A 21,494-nucleotide genomic window follows, 5' to 3' on the forward strand; every position below is an offset into this window, starting at 1 on the left:
AGAAGGATTTTTCTTGGAAGAGACGCCTCAGTCGAGTCTTACAGAGTCAGGAGAAGGAGGTGGCAAAAGCTCAAAGAGAGAGTCTTTAGGGTGAGCTGTGTTACGTCGCTACAGCTTTGAATCTCAGCCAACTGGGCCCCAGATGTAAGTGTCGAGGCTATAGGGATGATCCGCAACCAGACAACGGTGCAGTCTGTATTGACGGTTTCTCTGCAGCACGTGAGGCCTCGTGGGAGGGGGAAGTCCCCAGAAAACCCCGATTATCATCAAGGGGACTGGACTCGTGCGTCCGACCGACTGCGGCATGCCTTGAGCCACCGCTCCCAGCAGAGGACGCCAGGGCGAGGAGGCGTGGCGGTCCGCGAGCCGCCGCTCTAGCCCGACCGGGGTCATAGAGTCGCGCCGCTTCCGCCCCCGGGCTGGGAAGGAGCCGGAAGTCTGGTGGGCTGCGGACATCGAGATGGAGGAGGGCGAGTACGAGTCGGTGCTCTGTGTCAAGCCGGAGGTGCACGTCTATCGCATCCCACCAAGGGCTACCAACCGTGGCTACAGGTGACCACCCCCCGCCCGGCCGGGCAAACCCCTGCTTAACCCCTTCCGCGCTGCCCGACACGCCCACTCGGAGCAGAGGAGGGCCCTGCCAGCTTAGGGGCTAGGGGGCCGGTAACGCTGCGGCGTCTCCTGGTTTGTGGCCAGAGCAGGGAAGGGAGTCCAAGCTTTCGGCCGTATCTCGGTGGGACGCACCGGGCTCCCAGTGGCGGGAAAGGCGTTAAAGCCTGTTTAGCGCTTGGGGTCCTGGTTGGCTTCCAGGTACCCTGAAAGTAAGTGGTGTCGGGAGTGGTGATGTCGCAGACCTTTTTTTTTCAGAGCCAACTGATAGCCTTCAAGGGATCCTTGAAAAACCTTAAGGGGAAGGGGGCCTCTCATAGGCGGGAAATCCCAGAGGGGAAGGAAGGGAGCTCTGGCTGGGAGTTTTAAGCTCAGGGCGGAAGCCCAGGCACCCCCCCTGTCCAGCTTCCTTGATGGAACTTCTTATCTTATCACAGTTTATGGCAGCTGGGAGGTATCATCCGTACTTCTCTGGTGAAATGTCCCTGAAATGAATAAACATGCATACAATTGTAGAGTAGTATCTGGAAGGGAACTGCCCATCCGGAGGGGAACGGGGTGGGGATGGGGGATTTGTACCATTTGTATTGTATTGTATTACTCTGTGTATGTATTACCGAGCAAAAGGAGGTGAAAAATATTAAAAGAAAAAAAGAGATACCCGATAGAGAGTACCTGGTCTACGGCTATTTTGTGCCACTGATGGACGGGCGAGAGGCGACTCTTGAAGGCCCTGTTTGTTCAAGTGATTTGGAAATTCAGAACACAAGATTGGCCCGTGCCACAGGAACGATGGGGTGTCGGCATCTGACTTCTTGTTAAACTTCCAGTTGTGTGTTAACATGGGCTCATAGCTGATTCTGTAGTGATCAGATGTTTTATTAAATGCCTACTACCTCCATGACATGATTTTAAAATAGTGTGAAAGCAACAATATTAACAATAACAAAGACACATTTGCTTTCTGTCATCACACTGGAGGCGTGCCACCAAACCAGGATGGTCCTCGACCCCCAGCCCTTTCAGTAGAGTAGGTTTGGCCCCACTTGGTCACCCAGAAAGTGGGGATGGCAAGTGTCAGGGCTGGCTGGTTTGGCATAGAGGAAACTGTCGGCCCTTGCCCTTCAACTCGAGAGCTCTGCTTAGCCTGAGTCTAAGGCTTGGTGCCCCAGAAGGAGGAACCGAAACCGAGTCTGCTGACTCGTGAATGGAGAGTCTGCATTTGTGTGACCTTCCCAACAGCCTGTGTCGACAGTTGTGGTGTCTCTCGGAGTCCCGGCATATGCGGAGGGACTTCCAAGGAGAGCCTCGTGGAAAGACCCGAGGTTCCTGCTGTTCGGGGATTTTACAGAGCTGCTTAGTAGCACTAAAATGTGAACTTACCGCTCTGTAAGAGCCCAAAGAGGCCATTGCGATAGGCCCATTGTTTCCTGGTTTTCCTGTTTCCTGGGCTGCCTTTGAGAATGTGTTTCCTTCTTTCTTTTTCTTTTTTTTTTAGACTTTTTCTATTTATTTTTAGAGATGGGGGGAGGGAAGGAGAAAGAGAGGGAGAGAAACATCAATGTGTGGTTGCCTCTCATCCTTCTGGGAACATGGCCCACAACCCAGGCATGTGCTGGGAATTGAACTGGCAACCCTTTGGTTCTCAGGCTGGCGCTCAATCCACAGAGCTATGCCAGCCAGGGTATATTTCTTAAACACCCATTCATTTTCCCCTTGCTCTCCTTTTCTTTGCTGATGGTTGTTGCTCCCCTCTCTACTTTTCCTCTAAGATGGTTCCTGATCCCAAATGGTCACTCTGATCACTGCCGCCTAGCAGTGTCTTTAACAAACAGACCCCAGGAGCCACTCCCTTTGCAGGAAGAAAACTGGAAGTCTACTTCAGAGAAGGTCTCTATAATCTACAACCGGGGTCAGCAAACTGTGACCCACTGCTTTTGTGTATAGCTCACAAGCTAAGAATGGTTTTTACAGTTTTAGATGGCTAGGGGAATTTTTTTTAAGAAGACTCTTTCATGATGTGAAAGTTACATGCAATTCAGATTTCGGTGTTTACAAAGGTTTACAGAAGCACAGCCATGCCCAGCCCATTGGGTCATAGTCCTGAAAGCACTGGTGTGCTCGGGAACGGCGAGTGACTAATCGCGCTGTAACAGCAGCGCAGGGAGTAGTCGTGACAGAGATCGTGTGGCACTTGGGGAAGGTTCGCCAGCCCCTGGTCTAGAGCGAGCAGCCCGTATGCCTTTCCCAACCCCACCTCCAGCACTGGAGCACTCAGAGCTGGAGCCTCTGTCAGAGGCTCAATGGTTTTTGTCCCCCTAGGGCTGCGGAGTGGCAGCTGGACCAGCCATCATGGAGTGGCCGGCTGCGGATCACTGCAAAAGGGCAGGTGGCCTACATCAAGCTGGAGGACAGGACCTCAGGTAAAGGCAAGGGACGCCTGCGCGGGGCTGGGGCGCCGTGCTGCCCACTGCGAAGGGAAAGGCAGCCCTGGCCTGGCGGGGTCACTCTGGGGTCATGGGCACCTGCCCTGGAAGTGGAAAACCCGTGTGTGCCTCTGAGCCTCCTACATTTCCCCATCTTTAGTTTTGGGAACCACTGTCCACAGGTATTAGAAGTGGTATTTCCTGCCAAGTACCTGTTCTCTTTGGGGGTCCTTAAGAAAATACTACTTTTGGAGCCCAAGGAGAGGGGACCTGCAGGTGGGTCCCAGGTGGGAAGCCCGGGGGTTGCCTCGAGACAGACCGGGGGGGAGGTGCCCAGCCCTCTGCCACCGAGCTCTGGTTCTCAGGGATTCTGTTGCTGGACTAAATGGTAACTCCCGGACCTACCCCGCCCCTTAACCAAAGGAGCCGAAACACTCTCCTGAGCTCTTCTGTGCTGAGAGGGCGAGCCAGGCTGCGTGGTGTTGGGGCGGCTGGTAGATGTCACTTTGGGGACAACTCTGGCAATCCTGTGCCACCAGTGCCTCTGGATGCTCTGTGGAGGGTGCATGGCCTGGAGTGGCCCGGCCCCCGGAGCAAGGACCCGGGCACAGTGCCTGCTCGGTCAGCTGCCTCAGCAATGGCCATCTATTTCTCTAATATGGAGAAACTTTCCTTTGTGAGCTGGAACAGAGTACAGGGGTTCATAGGCAGATGAATTCTCAGGACTGCGTCATTCGTGTCTGCGCTGTGGGGCCTTGGGCGTGTCACATGACCTCTGGCGCCTTGGCCTCCTCTTTGTTGAAATGGGCATCACATCAGTTCCTGCTTCACCGGGCTGTTGGAAACCCATCCAGTTGTTTTGTGAACCGCAGGGTGACCCAAAGCATTGACTTGCTCTGGAGCACGGGGTGGCAGGGCGGCACTGTCTGCAGAGGAGTTAGAAGAGACAGCTGCTGTGCGTGCGTCTGGCCGAGAGGACAGAGAAGTCTGGCCGTGAGATTGGCTGGGATGTCCCAGGTGCTGTCACAAGGGCGTGGCAACACCTGTTCTCTGCAGCCCTTGGGAACCGACTGTCAGGTGATCCCTAATGTAACAGCCACCGCTCGGGGCCGAGCCTCGCTCAGGATACTCTCAGCTTGGGGTCGTGCCCACTGGGTCACACTGGGCTCTCCCTTTGCGGTCACTCCAGGCCAGAGATTCCCAGCCTCAGCACTAGCGATGTGGGGGCCAGGTGAGTGTTATAGGCTGTCAGGTCATGTGTAAGGTATTTAGCAACGTCCCTGGCCTCTGTGTGCGACATACCGGTGCTTCCCCCACCCCCAAGTTGTGACACCAGAAACACCTCCAGATATTGCCTGATGGCCCCTTGGGGGTGCGGGGGGAGTGCAGTCCTGGTTGAAGGCGTCCAGGGCAGTCCCAGATCCCAGCTGAGGGGGACAGAGTAATTAACAAAAAGCTACAGACCCTGGGCCCATGGACTGTGGTGCAGCTCAGCTTCGATTGCAGTCCCCTCTGCATCACAGGTCTCGGGAGAACATGCTTGGTTAGATGCTTAAAGCACCAGCCAAGGCCAGCGCTGCGGAGGCGCTGCCAGTCACAAATGCCCGCAAAGGGCGTGAGCGCTGCGCCCTGGAGAGCCGTCGCTGACGAGGGGCTGCACTTCACAAGGGCCCCCTTTTAAAACCATTCCCTCCTGCTCTGTCTCTGAGATTAACTCAGCCGCCTTCCGGTTCTTCTGTGGGTGCCGAAACTTGCTCCCTCCTTCCCGCTGGGCTCACCGGCTCCTCCACACCCCTGCCTCGGGCACCAGCTCTTTTCTGAAGGTGCGATGTACCTGGGCCGGCCCGCCTGCTGCAGAGCTCTCGGGGTGCAGGCCGGCGCTGTAGCTGGGGCTGGCGGATGGAACGAGGAACCAGTGGCCCCGGCCCCTCATTCTCACATGGGGATGGGGGCCCGGCGTTGTTACAGCTGTTGATTTTTTTTTTTTTTTTAAGATTTGATTTGATTTGAGGGCGAGAAACGTCAGTGTGTGAGAGATACATGGATCAGTTGCCTCTTGCATGCCCCAGACTGGGGACCTGCTCTGCAACCCAGGCACGTGCCCTGACCGGCGGTCGAATCAACAGCCTTTTGCTTTGTGGGACGATGCCCAACCCGCTGAGCCTCGCTGGTCAGGGCACAGCTTTTAATTTGAAGAGAAGCCAGAAATCATATTGTTTTATGTGTAATTTGATTTTAAAGTGTTTGGCAGTTAAATGAAAGATAAAGCTAAGCCACCTCTGACTCAAACCTTTCGTTGGTTGTATCCCTCTGGCCTCCCTTCAGCCAGAATGGATTTAACTTGAAGCCCGTGTGCCTCACGGGCAGCGGGGCCCAGCAGGGTGGCAGAAACGTCCGGCCGGAGTGGGCTCGGGCTCACTCTGACTTGTGCTTCCAGGCGAGCTGTTTGCTCAGGCCCCGGTGGACCAGTTTCCTGGCACGGCCGTGGAGAGCGTGACCGATTCCAGCAGGTACTTCGTCATCCGCATCGAAGACGGAAACGGTACGTGAGGGTCTTGGGGCTTGCCCCTCGCCAGGGGGCCTTTTCTGCCCCTGGAAAGTGGGACCGATCACTTGTTGTTGTGTCTTCTAGGGCGACGGGCGTTTATTGGGATTGGCTTTGGGGACCGAGGCGACGCCTTTGACTTCAACGTTGCCTTGCAGGACCATTTCAAGTGAGTGGAATGCCTCCTCCTTCCTCTCCCCCGGACAGAATGATCTCCCGGGTTAGGGTACCCAGGGCGGTGGGGGGGGTGCGTGGCTTGTTTTCCAGCAGAGCCCCAGGAACACTCACCTCTGTTCTGGGACAGGCCGGCTCCTCTGCGTCCTGCCAGGCCTCGTCTCCGCTCTGGAGTTCCCTCCTTTTCCCGAGGCCCATCTCTGCCACCCCAGTCAGCTGGCCCAGGCTTGGAGGGGTCGTGCTTTTGCCCTTCCCAGGCCCCCGGGCAGCCAGAGTCCTCGTCAGGCTCCTGGGGCTTTTCGGGGCCTGTCCCTCTGATATAAAAGGTGGTGCTTGGCTTCCCAGGCCACCCGGCAGGCACCCGGGAGGTCCTTTCCGCAGCGGAAAGGCAGGGCAGGAACCACTGCTCCCCTGCCGTCTGCAGGCCTCCGCCTCCGGCTCCCGGCAGTGGGGGCGGCGTAGCTGCTCACACGAGGGCCTCCGGCGCTTCCCCGTGCTGGTGCCCCTGCCCCAGGTGGCTGCCAGACGCCTGTGTCGTGGAAGGTGGGGGCCCTTTGTGTTGCCCTCTCCTTCCTAGCATGTCTTGTCTCACCATCTCCTTAAGAGCCTTGGGGTGGGGGGAGTCCTTAACTTAGTTCTTATGCCAAGCGCTTGGGAGTAGCGGGCCAGGTTCTTGGGTTTGTCGAAGACCAGCATTAGAACCCTCTACGTAAGGGATCTCACTGAACTTTCATAACAGCCTTTAAGACATACAGACCTGTCAACCCGTTTTGCTGATGCAGAAACGGATAGGCGTGCAGCTGCTTGGGTGTCACAGGCAGGATTTGAATTCAGGCCTGACTCCAAGCCTGCGCTCCTCCACCCCCTGCTGCGGCCAAACGCCTCTTCTTGGACCGGTGGCAGGCAGTAGTGGCGTGAGTGTGACCGCGGGGCAGCTGGGCTGTTCCTCAGCTTTGTCTCTCCTCCCCAGGTGGGTGAAACAGCAGTGTGAATTTGCAAAGCAAGCCCAGAACCCAGACCAAGGCCCCAAATTGGACCTAAGCTTCAAGGAGGGCCAGACCATCAAGCTCAACATTGCGGTGAGTCCCACCCTTGCTTGGCTGTGTTGGCCACGATCAGAGGACACTCACGGCCACCACGCCGAGCCCACCCAGCGCAGAGCCCCTCGCCCTTTCTCACAGCTCAGTTCCATCGGCTCGGCAGGTGTTTACTGGGCGGCTACCTTGTTCCAGGTGCCATGGGGGGTGAATAAGAGGCCCCCGCTGTCCCCTCAGAGTTGAGCTGAGACGGGCAAGTCCAGACGTGATTACCACATGGCAGGAGCCTCTGACCTAGGGATGTCCTCCGCCACGTGTTCCCACAGGAAAGGCACATAGCCCAGACTTAGGGGAACCAAGGAAGGCTTCCTGGAAGAAGCAACCTGTAAAGAAGGGAGGAAGGGTCAGAGGGTGGCTCAGGCAGAGGGAATGGCATGTGCATAGCCTCTGGGTTGAAAGGAACACCGGTCACTTGATGCCAGAGCTGGCGGTTTTGTCCTCGCTGGTGCTGTGGGGGTCAGGGTGCTCCTTCCAAGCTGCATCTTTGTCTTCACACCTTGAGTGAGGGAGCTTTCGGGGTGCTGTGGGCAGGAAGGCATCCCGATGGGCACGGGGAGTCTCGGGCGCCTTCTGCAGCCGGTCTTGTCCCGGCTCCCCGTGTCTTTGCCCTGAGCTGCCCTGCATCCGGCTGTTCCCTGCGCTCCTGCCGAGAAGAGGAGGAGGTTGGAGAGGCTGGGTCGCCACGACTTGGCCTGGAGCTGCTACCACAGGGGTGGCGTTGGAATGGTTTGGGGGAAACCAAGGACCACATGGATTTGATTTTGAAGAAACTTTGTAACCCTAACATAATGCTCTTCCTCTTTACTTACTATCTCTTTCTTTCTCCTCTTTTCTGCTTTGTGCTAGTGATGATTTGGGACCTTGAAGTTGGCCAGCTGGCCCTTAAGAGAAAATGCGGGTCAAACGCAGTGGACTGGTTGGGATGTGATTCTTTCTCTTGCTGGGAGGAAACTAACATTTACTGAGCAGCTGTGTGCCAGGTAGTGTTTCCAGGGACTTTCTCGTTCGAACCAGACGTGCTCCCCTTTCCCAGGTGAGGAGACGGAGGCTCGCAGAGGTTGCGGGGCCCGCCCCGGGTCCTGGAGCTGGAGACGCCGGGCCCAGCTGGACTCACGCGGGGCTCTTGGAGGGCTTTGACCGGGGGCCGTGGCCTTAGCGTTTGACTAACCTGTGTCTTTCCTTACAAGCGGGGACGCAGGTCGTCTTCACCTTTGTGACTGGTGCTGGTTTCTGGCTCACGCTCAGTGCTCACACTCAGTGCTCGTGCTCAGTGCTCAGAGTTGGGGTTTTTGGTTTTTTGTTTTTTTTTTAAATGTTTCATTAAAGTACGGCATGCGTACAGAAAAGTGCACAAATTATGAACGCAGAACTCAGTGAAGGTTTAAAAGCCGAGTTTACCCGCGCAGACCAGCCCCCAGATGGAGACACAGATGCCGGCACGCCGGAAGCCCCTCTGCCGCTGCGGGGCGGTTGCTGCCGCGCCGGAGAACCGCCGGCCCAACCGGTCCCCTGGGTCTCGCCGGCAGCTTGTGTTAGTGGAGTCACCCACTCTGTACGCCTTCGTGTGTGGCTCCTTCCTGTCCCTGGCGTGGTGGGGGTGAGCGCTTCCATCCGCCCTGCTGCGTGTAGTGTGTTGATTCTCCTTGTGGGGACGGGTCCCATGGTGAGAACGTGCCCGGCGTCTCCCCACTTCACTGGTGGGGACATTTGGGCGGTGTCCGGTCTGGGGCTGTTAACACAAGCGGTGCTGCTGAGCACGTTCCAGCGCGTATCTCTGGGCGCACGGGTCTGTGGGGTCCGTATTGGGGAGGGGGTTGCAGGAATTCCATCGGTTCTTCGAAGGAGTCTCTGCCCAGCCGACACTTCCACCAGCAGCGTGTGAGGGTTCCGGTTGCTCCATCCCCTTGTCGACACTTGGTGGTCTGTGTTTTAGCTCCTCTGGTGGGCACGTAACGGTGTGTCATGCTAGGCTCGATTTGCATTGCCCTAACGATGAGTAAATTCGGATGCTGGGTTTAAAATTACATGTGTTTTTGTTAGCAGTAGAATTGTGAGGCATTGGATACCTCTCGTAACAATGAACACGCTAGACAGATCTCGATCCTGTGTTGGTTACATACACATTTGGAGCCTGGGGGTCACTGTGTGGGGTTTTCCGACAGCGGTGGGGCACCCGCAGGGCTGACTGGTTCGCATTTCTCTCCTCCAGAACATGAAGAAGAAGGAAGGAGCAGCCGGGACTCCCCGAGCCCGGCCTGCCAGCACAGGGGGACTGAGCCTGCTCCCCCCTCCCCCAGGGGGGAAAACGTCCACCCTGATCCCGCCCCCTGGGGATCATTTGTCTGTAGGGGGGTCCCTCGTCCAGCCAGAAGCCGCTCCCGGTTCAGGTGAGTGCTTGGAGGTGGCTGTACTTGCTGCCGAGTGGGTCCCTCTTCTGCCGGCAGCTGGGGCCCACGGCCTCCCCTCCTTCCTCCTCAATCTGTCATTTAGTAGCTGTGTGTGGCCAACGGGAAGGCGAGCACCATGGAGCTGGCCCCACCACACCGAGTAAAGGGTGCCCCTGTCCCCCCGCAGCCCACCACCGAGCCCTTCAGGGTGTCTCTCCTCGGGTGGGCGGGAACTTCAGCGCATTTGTGCGGCTGAAGTCATCCCGTGGGTTCCCAGCCTCAGAGGCTGGTCTGTGGGTATTAGAAGAGCAGGTGATGGAGACACGGTCTGTGCTCCCAGGGCACACACGCATATACCTCGTGGGAGAACAGGAGTCCCGGGCCCAGAGACTGGGGACCGGACTCACTGCCAGCCGTCACCACCGGGGGAGGCTTCACGGAAGAGGTGGCGTGGGGCGGGGCCCTGAAGGAATGGGGTCGGGGCAGGGACCACTTGGGGTCCTGCGCAGAGGGAAGAGCTGTGCGGGGCCCTGGCTCCGGAGCTCCTGGTGTGCTGAGGGAGATGGGCGAGGCGAGGGGTGGGAGAGAGAATGGGAGTTCTAGTTTGGAGCGACCCCCCGTCAGGCCATGGGGGTGCTGAGGAGCTGAGAGGCGGCTCCCCCAGCAGGCGGTGCGGTGCTTGTTCCTGGATGTGAGGGTTGCCTCCTAGAGACCCCGGAATTTCAGAAGCGGGGGCCGAGGGCTGGCCTCTGAAAGAGCCGGGATGCCAGCCCCCTCCCTCGACCTCCTCACCCTGCCTTCCCCACCCAGTGCGGTGCCCCGGCCCTCCCCAGGCCGGGTCATCGTGTTTCTCTGCACAGCGCTCACCAGCTTCTTGGGGGCGAGATCCCGGCAGGCAGGAAGCCTGCTTGCTTCCCATTTAAGGCCAGTGGACATCGGCTCCCCTGTCTGGAGGTTGGACTTCAAACTTCACCCCCGTGGGGGGCCCCAGCCCAGGGGAAAGGTAGCAGGCAGTGAGCCCCCCGCCCCCGCCCCAGAAATGACTCTTCCGGCCTTGGTCCTCAGTGAGGCTGCAGGACCGCTTGCCCGGGCACCGCTTGGGGTGGGGGCAGGAATCTGTGCGTGTTGTCATTTGTGTGCTCACCGAGGTCTGAGCACCGCTGTCTTAGGCCTTCCCTCTTTGCTGGGGCACTTTTTTTAAAAGATTTTATTTATTTATTTTTAGAGAGGGAAGGGAGGGAGAAAGAGAGAGAGAGAAACATGAATGTGCGGTTGCTGGGGGCCATGGCCTGCAACCCAGGCATGTGCCCTGACTGGGAATCAAACCTGCGAAACTTTTGGTTCGCAGCCCACGCTCAATCCACTGAGCTACGCCAGCCAGGGCCTGCTGGTGCATTTTTAACAAATAATACGGAGAACCTGCTGTGTGGCAGGCAGCTTCTTCATAGGCCCTGGGGGTGCTGCGTCCACGGTGTGCGCTGGTGTGCAAGGCAGGCGGTTGGCACGTCTGCCACCCGGTGGTGCTGGATGATTAGGCTGGGTAAATAGATAAGAGCTGTGCCTGGCTGACATGTACTGAGCGCTTACACCGGGGCGTGCAAAAGTAGGTTAATAATAAAACTAAATCATACAACAATTAATAACCAATATATAAGAATAAACTGCTCAAAAATAGGTTTATATCATGAATATACAGAGAGTTTATTTATAATTATTAATCATTGTATTACTACTTACTATTCGCCTACTTTTGTCCACCCCTGCATATGTGCTAAAACCAGGCTGGCTGAGTTTAAATTCTAGCTTACCAGCAGTGTGGTGTTCCAAAAATTGCCACTTCTCTGAACCTCAGCTTTCTCGTCTGTAGGATGGGGTGGTAACGACACCCACAGTGTGGGTCTCTCGTGGGGATCAGGTAGTCCCCGGAGAGCCCCGGGAACGTCGTTCGTGCTCACGGTTATCAGCTGTCACCTGATTAACATGGCCATCGTTCTGGTCGCTCTGTGCTGGGCCCGTTAATCCTCAGGCAGTCCGCGAGGTAGTCATGGGTCTCGTCTCCATGTTAGACTCGAGGAAACGCAGGGCCGAGTGGCCTGCGTGAAGTCACGCAGCTGGGGCTGGCACACCTTCCCCGGGGCCTGCGGCGAGGCCCCGCTGAGAGAGCGGACACGGAGCGCTTGGTGACCTGCGCCACCTCCAGGGGCCCGAGTTTCATCCGGTCTCCCAGCCCAGAGCGATCAGCAGTAGCATAGTGGTGGGAAGGCAGAGGGCGGCGGGCACAGGGACAGTTGGGACTTCAGAAGGGACAGTTGGCGGCCCTGGGGGAGGCGCCAGAAAAGCACAGAGCAGGCTCGGAGGCCCCGTCGAGCGCCCGGCTGGGGGCAGGTGCATAGACACCCGCGTCTGCGGTGCCTTGTGTGGGCGGCTCTCCCCGACCCCGGCCGGTTCGGCTCCAGGACTCGGCACACATCCGACACGGGGTGCTCTCAGCTGCTCGATCCAGACCGGACTGAGGGCTTTACACGAAGAAGACCTTGCGGTTTGAGCGGGCATCCCCATTCAAGAAGCCAGGGCGGGAGATGGTACATTCTCACCAGGAACCGTGAAAACCAGGGCCAGCCTCAGGGTCGCGGGATGGAGGCTGCGTGGCCCGCCCTCACTGGCGCCCACCCTCCACCTCGTATGTGGCTCTCTGCTTTTCCCCAGGAGCCCGGGGTGGCGGGGGGGGCCCGGGAGCAGAGGGTAGGTAGACATGTGGCAGCTTGTGGGTGTTGCCTTGCCCGAAATCAGGTCCCCGCATGTGCCTTCCTCAGCCACCTGGGATTAATGAGACTGATTTCAGGGTCCCTGAGACAACCAAAAAGATCTCTGACTCCTTTTTCATTTCTCTTCCTACCCTCCGGACCTGGGGACATCCCTAGGAGGGACCACTGGGTCCTGGCCCCAGCCCAAGCCTGCCACTACTGCCACCGCTGACATCTGGGGAGACTTCACCAAGTCCACAGGGTGAGGAGGCTCGCGCTCTCGGGGGCGGGACTTGGGCCAGGGCCGTCTCTGTGAAAACCCGGGGTCGCTCCCAGTGCCTGCCCTCTGGTCCTCAGAGCCCCAGCTCCGTTCTGGCCCTCGCCAGGCCACCCAGGGGACAGGGCCCTGCGGCACTTGCTTGGGTGGCACGTTTCTGTCCGTGAAGACTTTCTGTCGCTCCCCACTGCAAGGTAGCCTGGAGCCAGCCCCTGCGACCCCTTCTGGTCTGTAAACTGCCCTGCACGTGCTTTGGCTTGTCCCCCGCACCTCCTCCCCCTCCCGCCCCCACCCACCCCAGCACACGGGGCTGAGAGTCGGCCTGGGTTCTGGCCTTGGCCCATCCTCACGGGACCCCTGAGGCCAGGTCTCTTGCCTTCTCTGACCCCATAAAGTGTGCAGCCTTTCCCTGGGGTCGGGGTGGAAAGATGCTAGAAATCCTGCTGCACCACCGTTTCCGTGGACAGGCGGTGGGACCGGAGTCGGCACGCCTTCTGTGTGAAGGACCGGAGAGCAGATAGCTCAGACTTTGCAGGCCACGTGGCCTCTGCTCCTCTGGCTCAAGGGTAGCACAGACGATATATAAATGAACGGGCATGGCCGTGTACCAGTAAAACTTTATTTATAAAATAAAGGGGCTTAGATTTCGTGCCTGCGCTGTAGTTTGCTGACGTCTGCTCTAGAACACTCAGGAGCTGCCTTCTTGGAGCTCTTCCTGCCCAGACCAAACCCGCCTTGCATGTGTTCCGCAATTTTCAAACATTAAACTCTGCCACCCCTCCCTGTCTTCCCTCTACAGGGCGGCCCCCAGCCAGGCCCAGCCGGGCACGGGCTGGGTGCAGTTCTGACCGGAGCCCAGCTGTCTGTACTTGCATATGACTTGAGAAAGGAGCCACCTCGTCTGGGCCGAGGGAAGGAGGACGGAGCACTGCCCGGCAGCCTCTCTCCTCTCCTCCTTGCTCGACTCTCTCCGAAGACTGGGACTTTAGGCAGTCCGAGGCCACTGTGTCACATGTTCTGGGACTCAAGGTGCAGCCAGGACACAGGAGGAGAGATGCTCCAAGGCCCTGCCCCTGTCTGCCCTCTTGACTTGAGAGAGACTCTGAGACTACTTCTCCATCACAATGGCCCGCAATAAACACAAGCCCCCAAAAGCAAAGAGGGGTCCAGTGTGCTGCCTGGCCTCCGATCAGCCCGCTCGGGGATGGCGGGTGTCGCGGGATCGCCCTTCGGAGGGGAGCGCCCTGCACTCCAGGGGGCTGCGGCCGCTCGTCCAGCGCTTGCAGAGGCGGGCTTCCCTGCTGGTCCTCAGCAGGCTCAGAGGCTGCGGCTTGAACGGACAGTCCGAGGAAAGTCGGGAGCGTTAACCAGTTTTCTGAAATCTTTAACACTTGCTTTGCTCGTGTGCTGATCTGCACTAACTCGTTACCTTTGCCAAAGGGACCCTCCCTGCCCTGGGCCCCAGGTGGGGCCTCCGAAAGCCTGTCTTTCTGTCGGCCGCAGGCGCCACCGTGGGCCCCGGGAAGCCATGTTCATCTTGGCCATGTGGCCCAGTTTCCACGTCTTCCAGGCTAGGCAGGCAGTGCAGGGCCGAGGCAGGCGCGGGAAGCCAGGAGGAGCGGCCTTGGGGCAGGAAACCGGAAGCTGTTCTTTGGAGGTGGGGACCCGCTGGCAGCCATGCGGGTGTCCAGGCCCGCCGTGCGATCCTGGTGGGCTGGGTTGTTCTCAGTGGGTGTGAACTGAGAGTGTGTAACAATCACCCCAAAACACAGAAGCTTAAAACAACACACTGTTGTCTCCCGGTTTCCGTAGGTCAGGAACCCAGGTGCAGCTCAGCGGGTCCTCTGTGCCCACGTGTCGCACAGGCTGTGGTCCAGGTGTCAGCTGAGGCTGCAGTGTCATCATAAGGCTCAACAGGGGAGGATCCACTTCTGAGCTCACTGAGGATTCTGTTCCTTGTTGGCTCTTGGACAGAGGTCACTCATTTTCTTGCCACGTGACCTCTGCATAGTTCACAGCTGGGCACTTATCCTCATCAAAGTGAGCAAGCATCCCCGGCTGGTGTGGCTCAGTGGATTGAGTGCTGGCTTGCGAACCCAAAGGTTGCTGGTTCAATTCCCAGTCAGGGCACATTCCTGGGTTGTGGGCCAGGTCCCCAGTTAGAGATGTGTGAGAGACAACTGATTAAATCTCTTGCATATTGGTGGTTCTCTCTCTCTTCCCCTCTCTCTAAAAATAAATAAATAAAATCTGGAAAAAAAAGTGAGCAGGCAAGAGTACCTGCAAGACAGCAAGATGGCAGTCACGGTCTTAATCTGAGAAGGGACTTGCCATCACGCTGGCTAGATGCTGCTGGGTAGAAGCATCAGGCCCCTCCCCGCACACACTTGGAGGGGAGGGGCTTACACGAGGGTGCGAATACCAGGAGGTAGGATCATCCAGAGCCGTTTTAGAAGTCTACTTTCGTATTAGTTTCCCAGGGCTGACGTAACAAATGACCACAAACTGGGCATCTACGGAAATGTATTCTCTCTCCCAGCTCTGGAGGCTGGAAGTCTGTTAGCAAGACGTCAGCAGGGCCGTGCTCCTTGCAAAGGTTCTTCGAGCTTCTGGTGGCCCCAAGCGTTCCTCAGTTCTCGGCCTCTGTCCTCACGTGGCTTTCTCTGTGTCTCTGTGTATGTCCTCGCCTCTTCCTGCAGGGACACCCTGTATTGGAATCAGGGCCACCCCTGAATTCAGGCGGAACTGAACCCTTAGTCCCATGGGCAAAGGCCCCAAATCCAAATGAGGTCACATCCCCAGGTACTGGGGGCTCGCACTTGAACACATACATTTTGGGGGGACACAATAGGACCCACCATTGTCTGCCCACTACAATGTCCATCGGTAAGGATGAATTATATACACTTAGGTACATCTGTACCATGGAATACTAGGTCCCTGGGGGAAAGCAAATAATAAAAAAGACTTTCATATGTTGATAAGGAATGGTTGCTATGCTACATAAGGACAGGCAGCAAGGTACAGCATAAGGCGTAGATAGACGATGCTCTCTTTTGCATTAAAAAAATGGGAAGGAAAAATGCACACTTCATGTGTATAGACTATCTCTGGGTGATTAGGAGACAGGGACGGGAGACATACTTCTGACTTTCTATATTATTTGAATTTGAATCATGTAAATGGACCATCTTTTCAAAGAATGAAAAAAAATATGCATTTAAAAGATCATCTGTCAAACCAGCACCCAACAATATAGAGTGTGGCTACAATTTTAGTGTCTTTTTCTTATTATATCTGTAAATAAGAAATATTTCATTTTTCTTTTACAAATGGGAGCTTGTTCTGGCCTTCTGTTCTGAAACTCTGCATTTAATGTCTTGTAACCATTTCTCCAGTCCCTGAATGTTCTTTGTAATATTTGGAATGACTTCATAGTATTCCATTAAGGAAACAACTCATGATTTCTATGTGAAAGTCCCCTGCTGCTGGGCATTTCAGTCTTTCTGATTTTCTGTTACTAAAGACAGGCACTATAGTGCCCTGACTGGTGTGGCTCAGTTGGTTGGGTGTTGTTCCACAAAGCAAAAGGCCCCCGGTTCGATTCCTGGTCAGGGTACATGACTGGATTGTGGGTTCAGTCCCCAGATGGGGCATGTACAAGAGGCAAATCATCAATATTTCTCACATCAACACTTCTTTCTTTCTCCCTCCCTTCCCCTCTCTCTAAAAATAAATTTTTTTATAAACTTGTTTTATTTTTATTTATTTTTTAAAAGATTTTATTTATTTATTTTTTTAGAGAGGGAAGGGAGGGAGAAAGAGAGAGAGAGAGAAACATCAATGTGTGGTTGCTGGGGGTCATGGCCTGCAACCCAGGCATGTACCCTGACTGGGAATCGAACCTGCGACACTTTGGTTCACAGCCCGCGCTCAATCCACTGAGTACGCCAGCCAGGGTCTAAAAATAAATTTTTAAAAAAGATTTTATTTACTTATTTTGGAGAGAGGAAGGGAGGGAAAAAGAGAGGGAGAGAAACATCAATGTGTGGTTGCCTTTCACGTGCCCCCTACCAGAGGCCTGGTCTGCAACCCAGGCATGTGCCCTAGACTGGGAATCAAACTGGTGACCCTTTGGTTCACAGGCTGGCACTCAATCCACTGAGCCACACCAGCTAGGAAATATAAAATTTTTTTAATGCTTGAAAAAATAAAGTCAGGCATTATAGAAAGACTTTGCGTGTCAGCTTTAAGATATCCATCAAATTCAGTGAACCAGAACGCCAAACTCTGAGTCTCCCGGTTAATGTGGTTTTGCTGATGGTGGGCAGAGTCCAAGCCAGCACAAAGCCCGGATTAGGCAAGCGCTTGGCCCCGGCAACCAGGGGCAGGTAATGCTGTCGCTTGTTTCCCAGTTACCTGAGTTGCAGTCTTAGAACCCACTGCCGTGAGCAGGTGAGCACCTAGTACAATTTCCTTCCGATGGTTGGTCCTGGGTTTGCTGGACTGGGCACTGCCTGGTTCTGGGGCAGGGGATGGGCAGGCAGCAGCTCTGGGGATTCAAATGACTGTAGGGCAGGCTGAGCTGGGCCACCGAGTCAGCACGGCAGGGGGCCCAGCCTCCTCACAGAGAAGGGAGCCGGAAACCTCCCAAGGAGGCTGGTGAAAGTATCTGCGTCCCTGCAGGAGGCTCCTTGGGCTCGGGAGGTGAGAGGGTTAAGGAGAGAGGAGCTGTGCCTGCTGCCCTCCCAAAATCTCAAGGGACGCTGCACGGTGTATAGGAAAGAACACAGCTTAGAAGCCAGTGAACCTCCTGCTGTTGTCCTTGGGCATTTGACTTTACCTCCCTGAGTCTCGCTCTTCTCACCTGTAAAATGGAAATAATCCTAGAACCCGCTTTGCAGCCTCGGTCCTGCTTTACAGAAGTGTTCAGAGGGACTGAGGACAGAGCGAGAGGAAGCAGCCAGCACAGTGTGGTACGCAGCCGGCGCAGGCTGCCTGTGCGGTGCAGGGTCTGTTCACCAAAGCAGACCTGATGGGGGGAGGGGGTGGCCCGAGTAGGCCCAGGCATAGGGCGTGTCTCCTGGAGGGAGGGGCAAGGATGGGTTCCTGGTGCTATGAGCAATACTCTGGAATGAAGACTGCAGGGACAGGCAGGATCCAAAGTGGACTGGTGAGGTCATGAGCCCGTCAGGGCCTGGGTAGCGACCCAAACAGGGGGACGTGGACCTGGGCCATGCTGAGGCACCTGGGGGCCGATGGGGCTCACTGGCAGATGTCAGGCAGCCCCCCACCCCAGGCTGGGCCAGGGACGCCTCAGGGAAACTGTGCCCTTCTCCTCCTAACCTCATGCCTCTCCGTATCCCAAGTCCCAGGGATTGACCAGTCTCTCCTGACCAATAGCTCTCAGCCCTGGCCCAGGCCACAGCCTTGCCTGTGCCATCCCCAGGTCACAGAGCCCAAAGGGCACCTGTCAGCCCCTAGTGCAGCTTCTCAGACATGAAAATCAGGCTCCTCTTTGACAAAGTGTAAACTCCCACTCCTTCCTCTCCCACCATGGGGAAAGGCAGAACCATCAGCCACAGGCCTGCTGCTGTGCTTTCTGGGTATTTATTGTTTCTCAACTATAAAATCGTAAAATTCAACATGCTTTTTCAAAGCACACCCCTCCCTCAACCTAGAGATTCAGACCAGCCTATCACTTTGAAGTGGATGCTTTGCTCCAATGCCTTCACGAGCAGAGGGAGGCAGGTGGAGCCTAACTCATTGTTACAATAGGAACGACATCACTGTTTAGTCTCTGTGGCATGATTTCCCCTTCGGTTTCCTCCCATCCCAGCCGGCGGAGGCGCCTGAGCTTGTGAGAAGGAATGGGCAGCAGATGAGGTTCCACCATTTTGCAGACAAACTGAGGCCAGAGGACCTCGTGCGAGGTTGCTGGACAATAGGGAAAACAAAGACATTCTCCCTACAGTTTGAGTCTTTGAAACCTCAGTATTGCTTCTCTGAGTTCCTAGGGGGCTGGCGGGAATGCTCCCTCCCGCTGGTTGGGCGATGGGTTGAGGTCAAAGTTCAGGAATTTAAGGTCTTTAAGGCCAGGAAACCTGAGCCAAGTCCGTAGAGGGACCAAGCAGCTGGCTCTGGGCTCGGATTCTGCTCCGCCACCTTGCAGGTGCCAGGCCTTGCACGACTTGCTTTATCTTCAGTTTGTCGTTTATGCAAAGGAGCTAATAAACCCTGCTTGTCCCAAGCAGCAAAAGCGCTCGATGAAGAGCCCTCAACCAGGGGCCTGTCCGAAATAAGCTCTGTGTGGAAGGACCCCGGCTGCACTCTTACTGCGGCCCCGCCCCGGCCCCAGGGCGCGCCCTCCTCGGGGGAGGCGGGCGGGTCGTGAGCGGGCTCCACCCCCTGGCCCGGCCCTGCCAGACCCGCTCGGCCTCGGCGGCGGCGGCCGCGAAGCGCGAAGGTAGGAGGCCGGCCGCGCGCGCTCCCGCGGCCCGGAGTCTCGGGCACGAGGGGTGCGCTCCGACCGGAGGAGGCGGCGGGGCGCGCGGGCGGGGCCGCCGGGCTGAGGTTGCGGCGCGCCCAGGGCGGGAAGGCGAGCGCGCGCAGAGGCTGGCTCGAGCCGCGTCCCGGAGACTGGGGGCGCTCAGGGCGCCCTAGCTGCACCCCCCGCCGCTGCCGGGCCTGGCTGCCGGAGCGCGCGCCCACGGGCCCTGCGGACATCCTGCCGCGTCCAGTTCCAGTCCTGCCCGGGGCTCGCGGGCCGGGGTGGGCGGGAAGAGGCGGGGGCCTGCTTGGTCCCAGCGGCCTGCAAGCGCCCAACGAGCGCACCTCCGCTCCGGGGTTCCCCTCGCTCTACCGGGCTGAGCTGCGTGCGGTAGGAGGCCCTTCCCAACTCTCACCACAAACAGCAGATCCCTCACTGCGGCTTCCTGTGGGTCGGCACCGTGTGGGATGTCACTTCATCTTCAGTGCAACCCTCGGAATCGAAAGCAGCTCCAGTTTAGGGATGAGGGACCTGAGGCCCAGAGCGGCCAATTGAGTTGCCTAAGACGGCACAGCCTGTGCAGGGATTGGGCTCTCCACTCCTTGGGTTTCTCAAAATAGGGCCGGGGCCCCCCATGCCATTCTCTGTGGTTGGCATTTTGCATGGGCTCCCCTTGGATTTTTATGCAAACCCAAGTGGCTAGTGCTCCCAGCCAATTTCTGACCCTGCAGTGGTCAGCCCCCGGCAACCCCCAAGCCAGGTTACCCTTTGTTGGTTTTCATCTGAGATTTCCTGTTTCCTTAGCTGAACGCACAGCAGTTGCTTAATAAATAAACTGGGAGCGGACCAGAGGTTAAGGGTAGACTGGGCTCCTCAGTCAGGAAAAGACCTCAGGAGTCAGAACCACTTGATCTTGAGGGTTTTTCTGACTGGCTCCTCCTCTCAAGCCTTGGGCACCCCTCCTGAGACTAGGCACCCCTCTCACCAGGAGTCCCCTGAACTCCCGGGGTGCAGCAGGTCTTGGGTGCGTGTTCACTGGGAGTCCTTTCCAGACTGTGGGCATTGTGGCCAAGACTTGCCCGGTGCAACCCTGTCAGAGTCCAGGGCGATTGCTTCTTTTTCCTTTTTTTCCATTTAGTTTCCTATATTATTATCATTTGTCTCTCAGCATTCATTCAGTGGCTCAGCAGCTGTTCCTGGAGCTCTGGCCTTAGGCACTGTGGAAACTTCCGAGAACTGGGCCGACTTGGTCCCTGCCCCTGGTGGAGACAGACAACATAGGTGTTGGCACCGACAGTGAGTGACCACTGTCAGGACCTGCTGTAGCCGGGAGGACAGGGTTTGCCCTCTCAGAGGTGACATCCGTGAGCCAAGATCTGGTTGACGAGCAGGAGTCAGCCATGGCAGGAAGGGGGAAGAGTGTTCCAGGCAGCGACCATGGCAGGTGCCAGGGCCCGGAGGAGGCGGGAACCTGTCCGGTGTGTTGGGGAATCAAGAAGGCCAGTCGGGCTGAGGTGGGGCCGGCGAGGGGGAGACGTGGGCCTGCCAGGTCTGGCAGGCCCTCTTCTTGGCTGTGGCAGGACCTTGAATTTCATTTTGAGTGTGATGGAAAGGGGTGGGCATCAAACAGAAGAGGGACGTGATCTTGACTGAGTGAGACTAGACAGGGGTAAGGGCACGAGAGGACAGGCAGGGCGACCTGTGATGAGCCGTCTCAGCAGTCCCAGCAGGAGATGGCGGTGGCTTCTGTAACACACCAGGGGTCGCCTGGCACACGGCGAGCACGACGCATGGCAGCCGTGGCTGTTTCTGTCTGCCCCCTGGGAACCAGGCCTATGGGGGTCTCACCCTCGGCTTCCGCCCTCCATGGATGGTGACTTGGAGCGAGTTATTCGGCATCACCGAGCCTCAGTGTTGTCATCTGTGAAGTGGGTAGAACAGTACCGCCTCACAGGGCTGCCAGGGAGGTTAAAATGGATAAGGTGCAGAGGCGAAGCGCTGAGCACGTGGTTGGTCTGGTATTTTTGTTAGAGCGTCTAGTCAGCAACGGGACAACAAAGAAGGGGTACGTGGGCAAGAGCAGCTGGCATGTTTGGAACTCAGAGCAGTCTTTGAGGAACTTTCTGGCTAGCTCCCGCCTCTCGACCTGCAGACAATGGCTGAGGGTCCACCGTGGACCAGGCACAAGGCGCTAGGCGGGGCCCTGGGAAGACAGTGATGCTAGTGATGGGAGTGACAACCCGAAGCGCAGCCAGCACTCACCGCGATTTAGCAGTGTGCGGTGTGATTAAGGTAACACGAGCTGACAGTGAAACCCGGGAACTTCAGAGGCTCAAAACAGCAGAAGTCCGTTTCTTGTTCACGAACAGCCCTGTGGGGTGTTTGGCATCTGGCTTTCTACGTGGTGACCCAGACCCCTTCCGGCTTGTGGCTCTGACCCCAGGACCTCAGAATTATCTTCCTCCAGCTGCCGGACAGGCGAGGAGCTCATTCCTCACGGGAGGTTTCTATGGGCCACGTCTGAAGCGGCACGCACGCTTTCCATCCTAATTACACTGGCCAGAACCTGATCACATGGCCCTATCTGACTACAAGGGAGTCTGGGAAATGGCTGCTAGCCATTTGCCTTAAAAAATCGAAAGTATGTTTTGATGAACACAAAGCATCTTCCGCCTCGCCATGTCGAGGCACACAGTGAAGCACGGGCCATCTTAGGTAATCCTCACGATAGAAGCAGGCCCTGTG

General features: G+C 56.9%; 1 protein-coding gene across 1 annotated transcript; it reads left to right on the forward strand.

The window, feature by feature from the left end:
* The first annotated feature begins 221 nt into the window (after positions 1–221).
* Positions 222–13,418, forward strand: NECAP2 (NECAP endocytosis associated 2). The gene is made up of 8 exons (XM_028512348.2): positions 222–552; positions 2,932–3,032; positions 5,473–5,577; positions 5,668–5,749; positions 6,725–6,833; positions 9,061–9,238; positions 12,160–12,244; positions 13,059–13,418. The coding sequence occupies exons 1-8, from the start codon at positions 461–463 to the stop codon at positions 13,105–13,107; spliced, it is 801 nt and encodes a 266-aa protein (XP_028368149.1). The 5' UTR covers positions 222–460; the 3' UTR covers positions 13,108–13,418.
* The last annotated feature ends 8,076 nt before the right edge of the window (positions 13,419–21,494 follow it).

Source organism: Phyllostomus discolor, chromosome 5, assembly GCF_004126475.2.
Source record: "Phyllostomus discolor isolate MPI-MPIP mPhyDis1 chromosome 5, mPhyDis1.pri.v3, whole genome shotgun sequence".
Taxonomy (NCBI): domain Eukaryota; kingdom Metazoa; phylum Chordata; class Mammalia; order Chiroptera; family Phyllostomidae; genus Phyllostomus; species Phyllostomus discolor.

Coding starts and splice junctions, on each gene's coding strand:
- NECAP2 (XM_028512348.2), top strand. CDS start 461: ATGGAGGAGGGCGAGTACGAGTCGGTGCTCTGTGTCAAGCCGGAGGTG. Junction 5,578..5,667: donor CCGCATCGAAGACGGAAACG/GTACGTGAGGGT, acceptor TGTGTCTTCTAG/GGCGACGGGCGTTTATTGGG. Junction 9,239..12,159: donor AGAAGCCGCTCCCGGTTCAG/GTGAGTGCTTGG, acceptor GGACATCCCTAG/GAGGGACCACTGGGTCCTGG.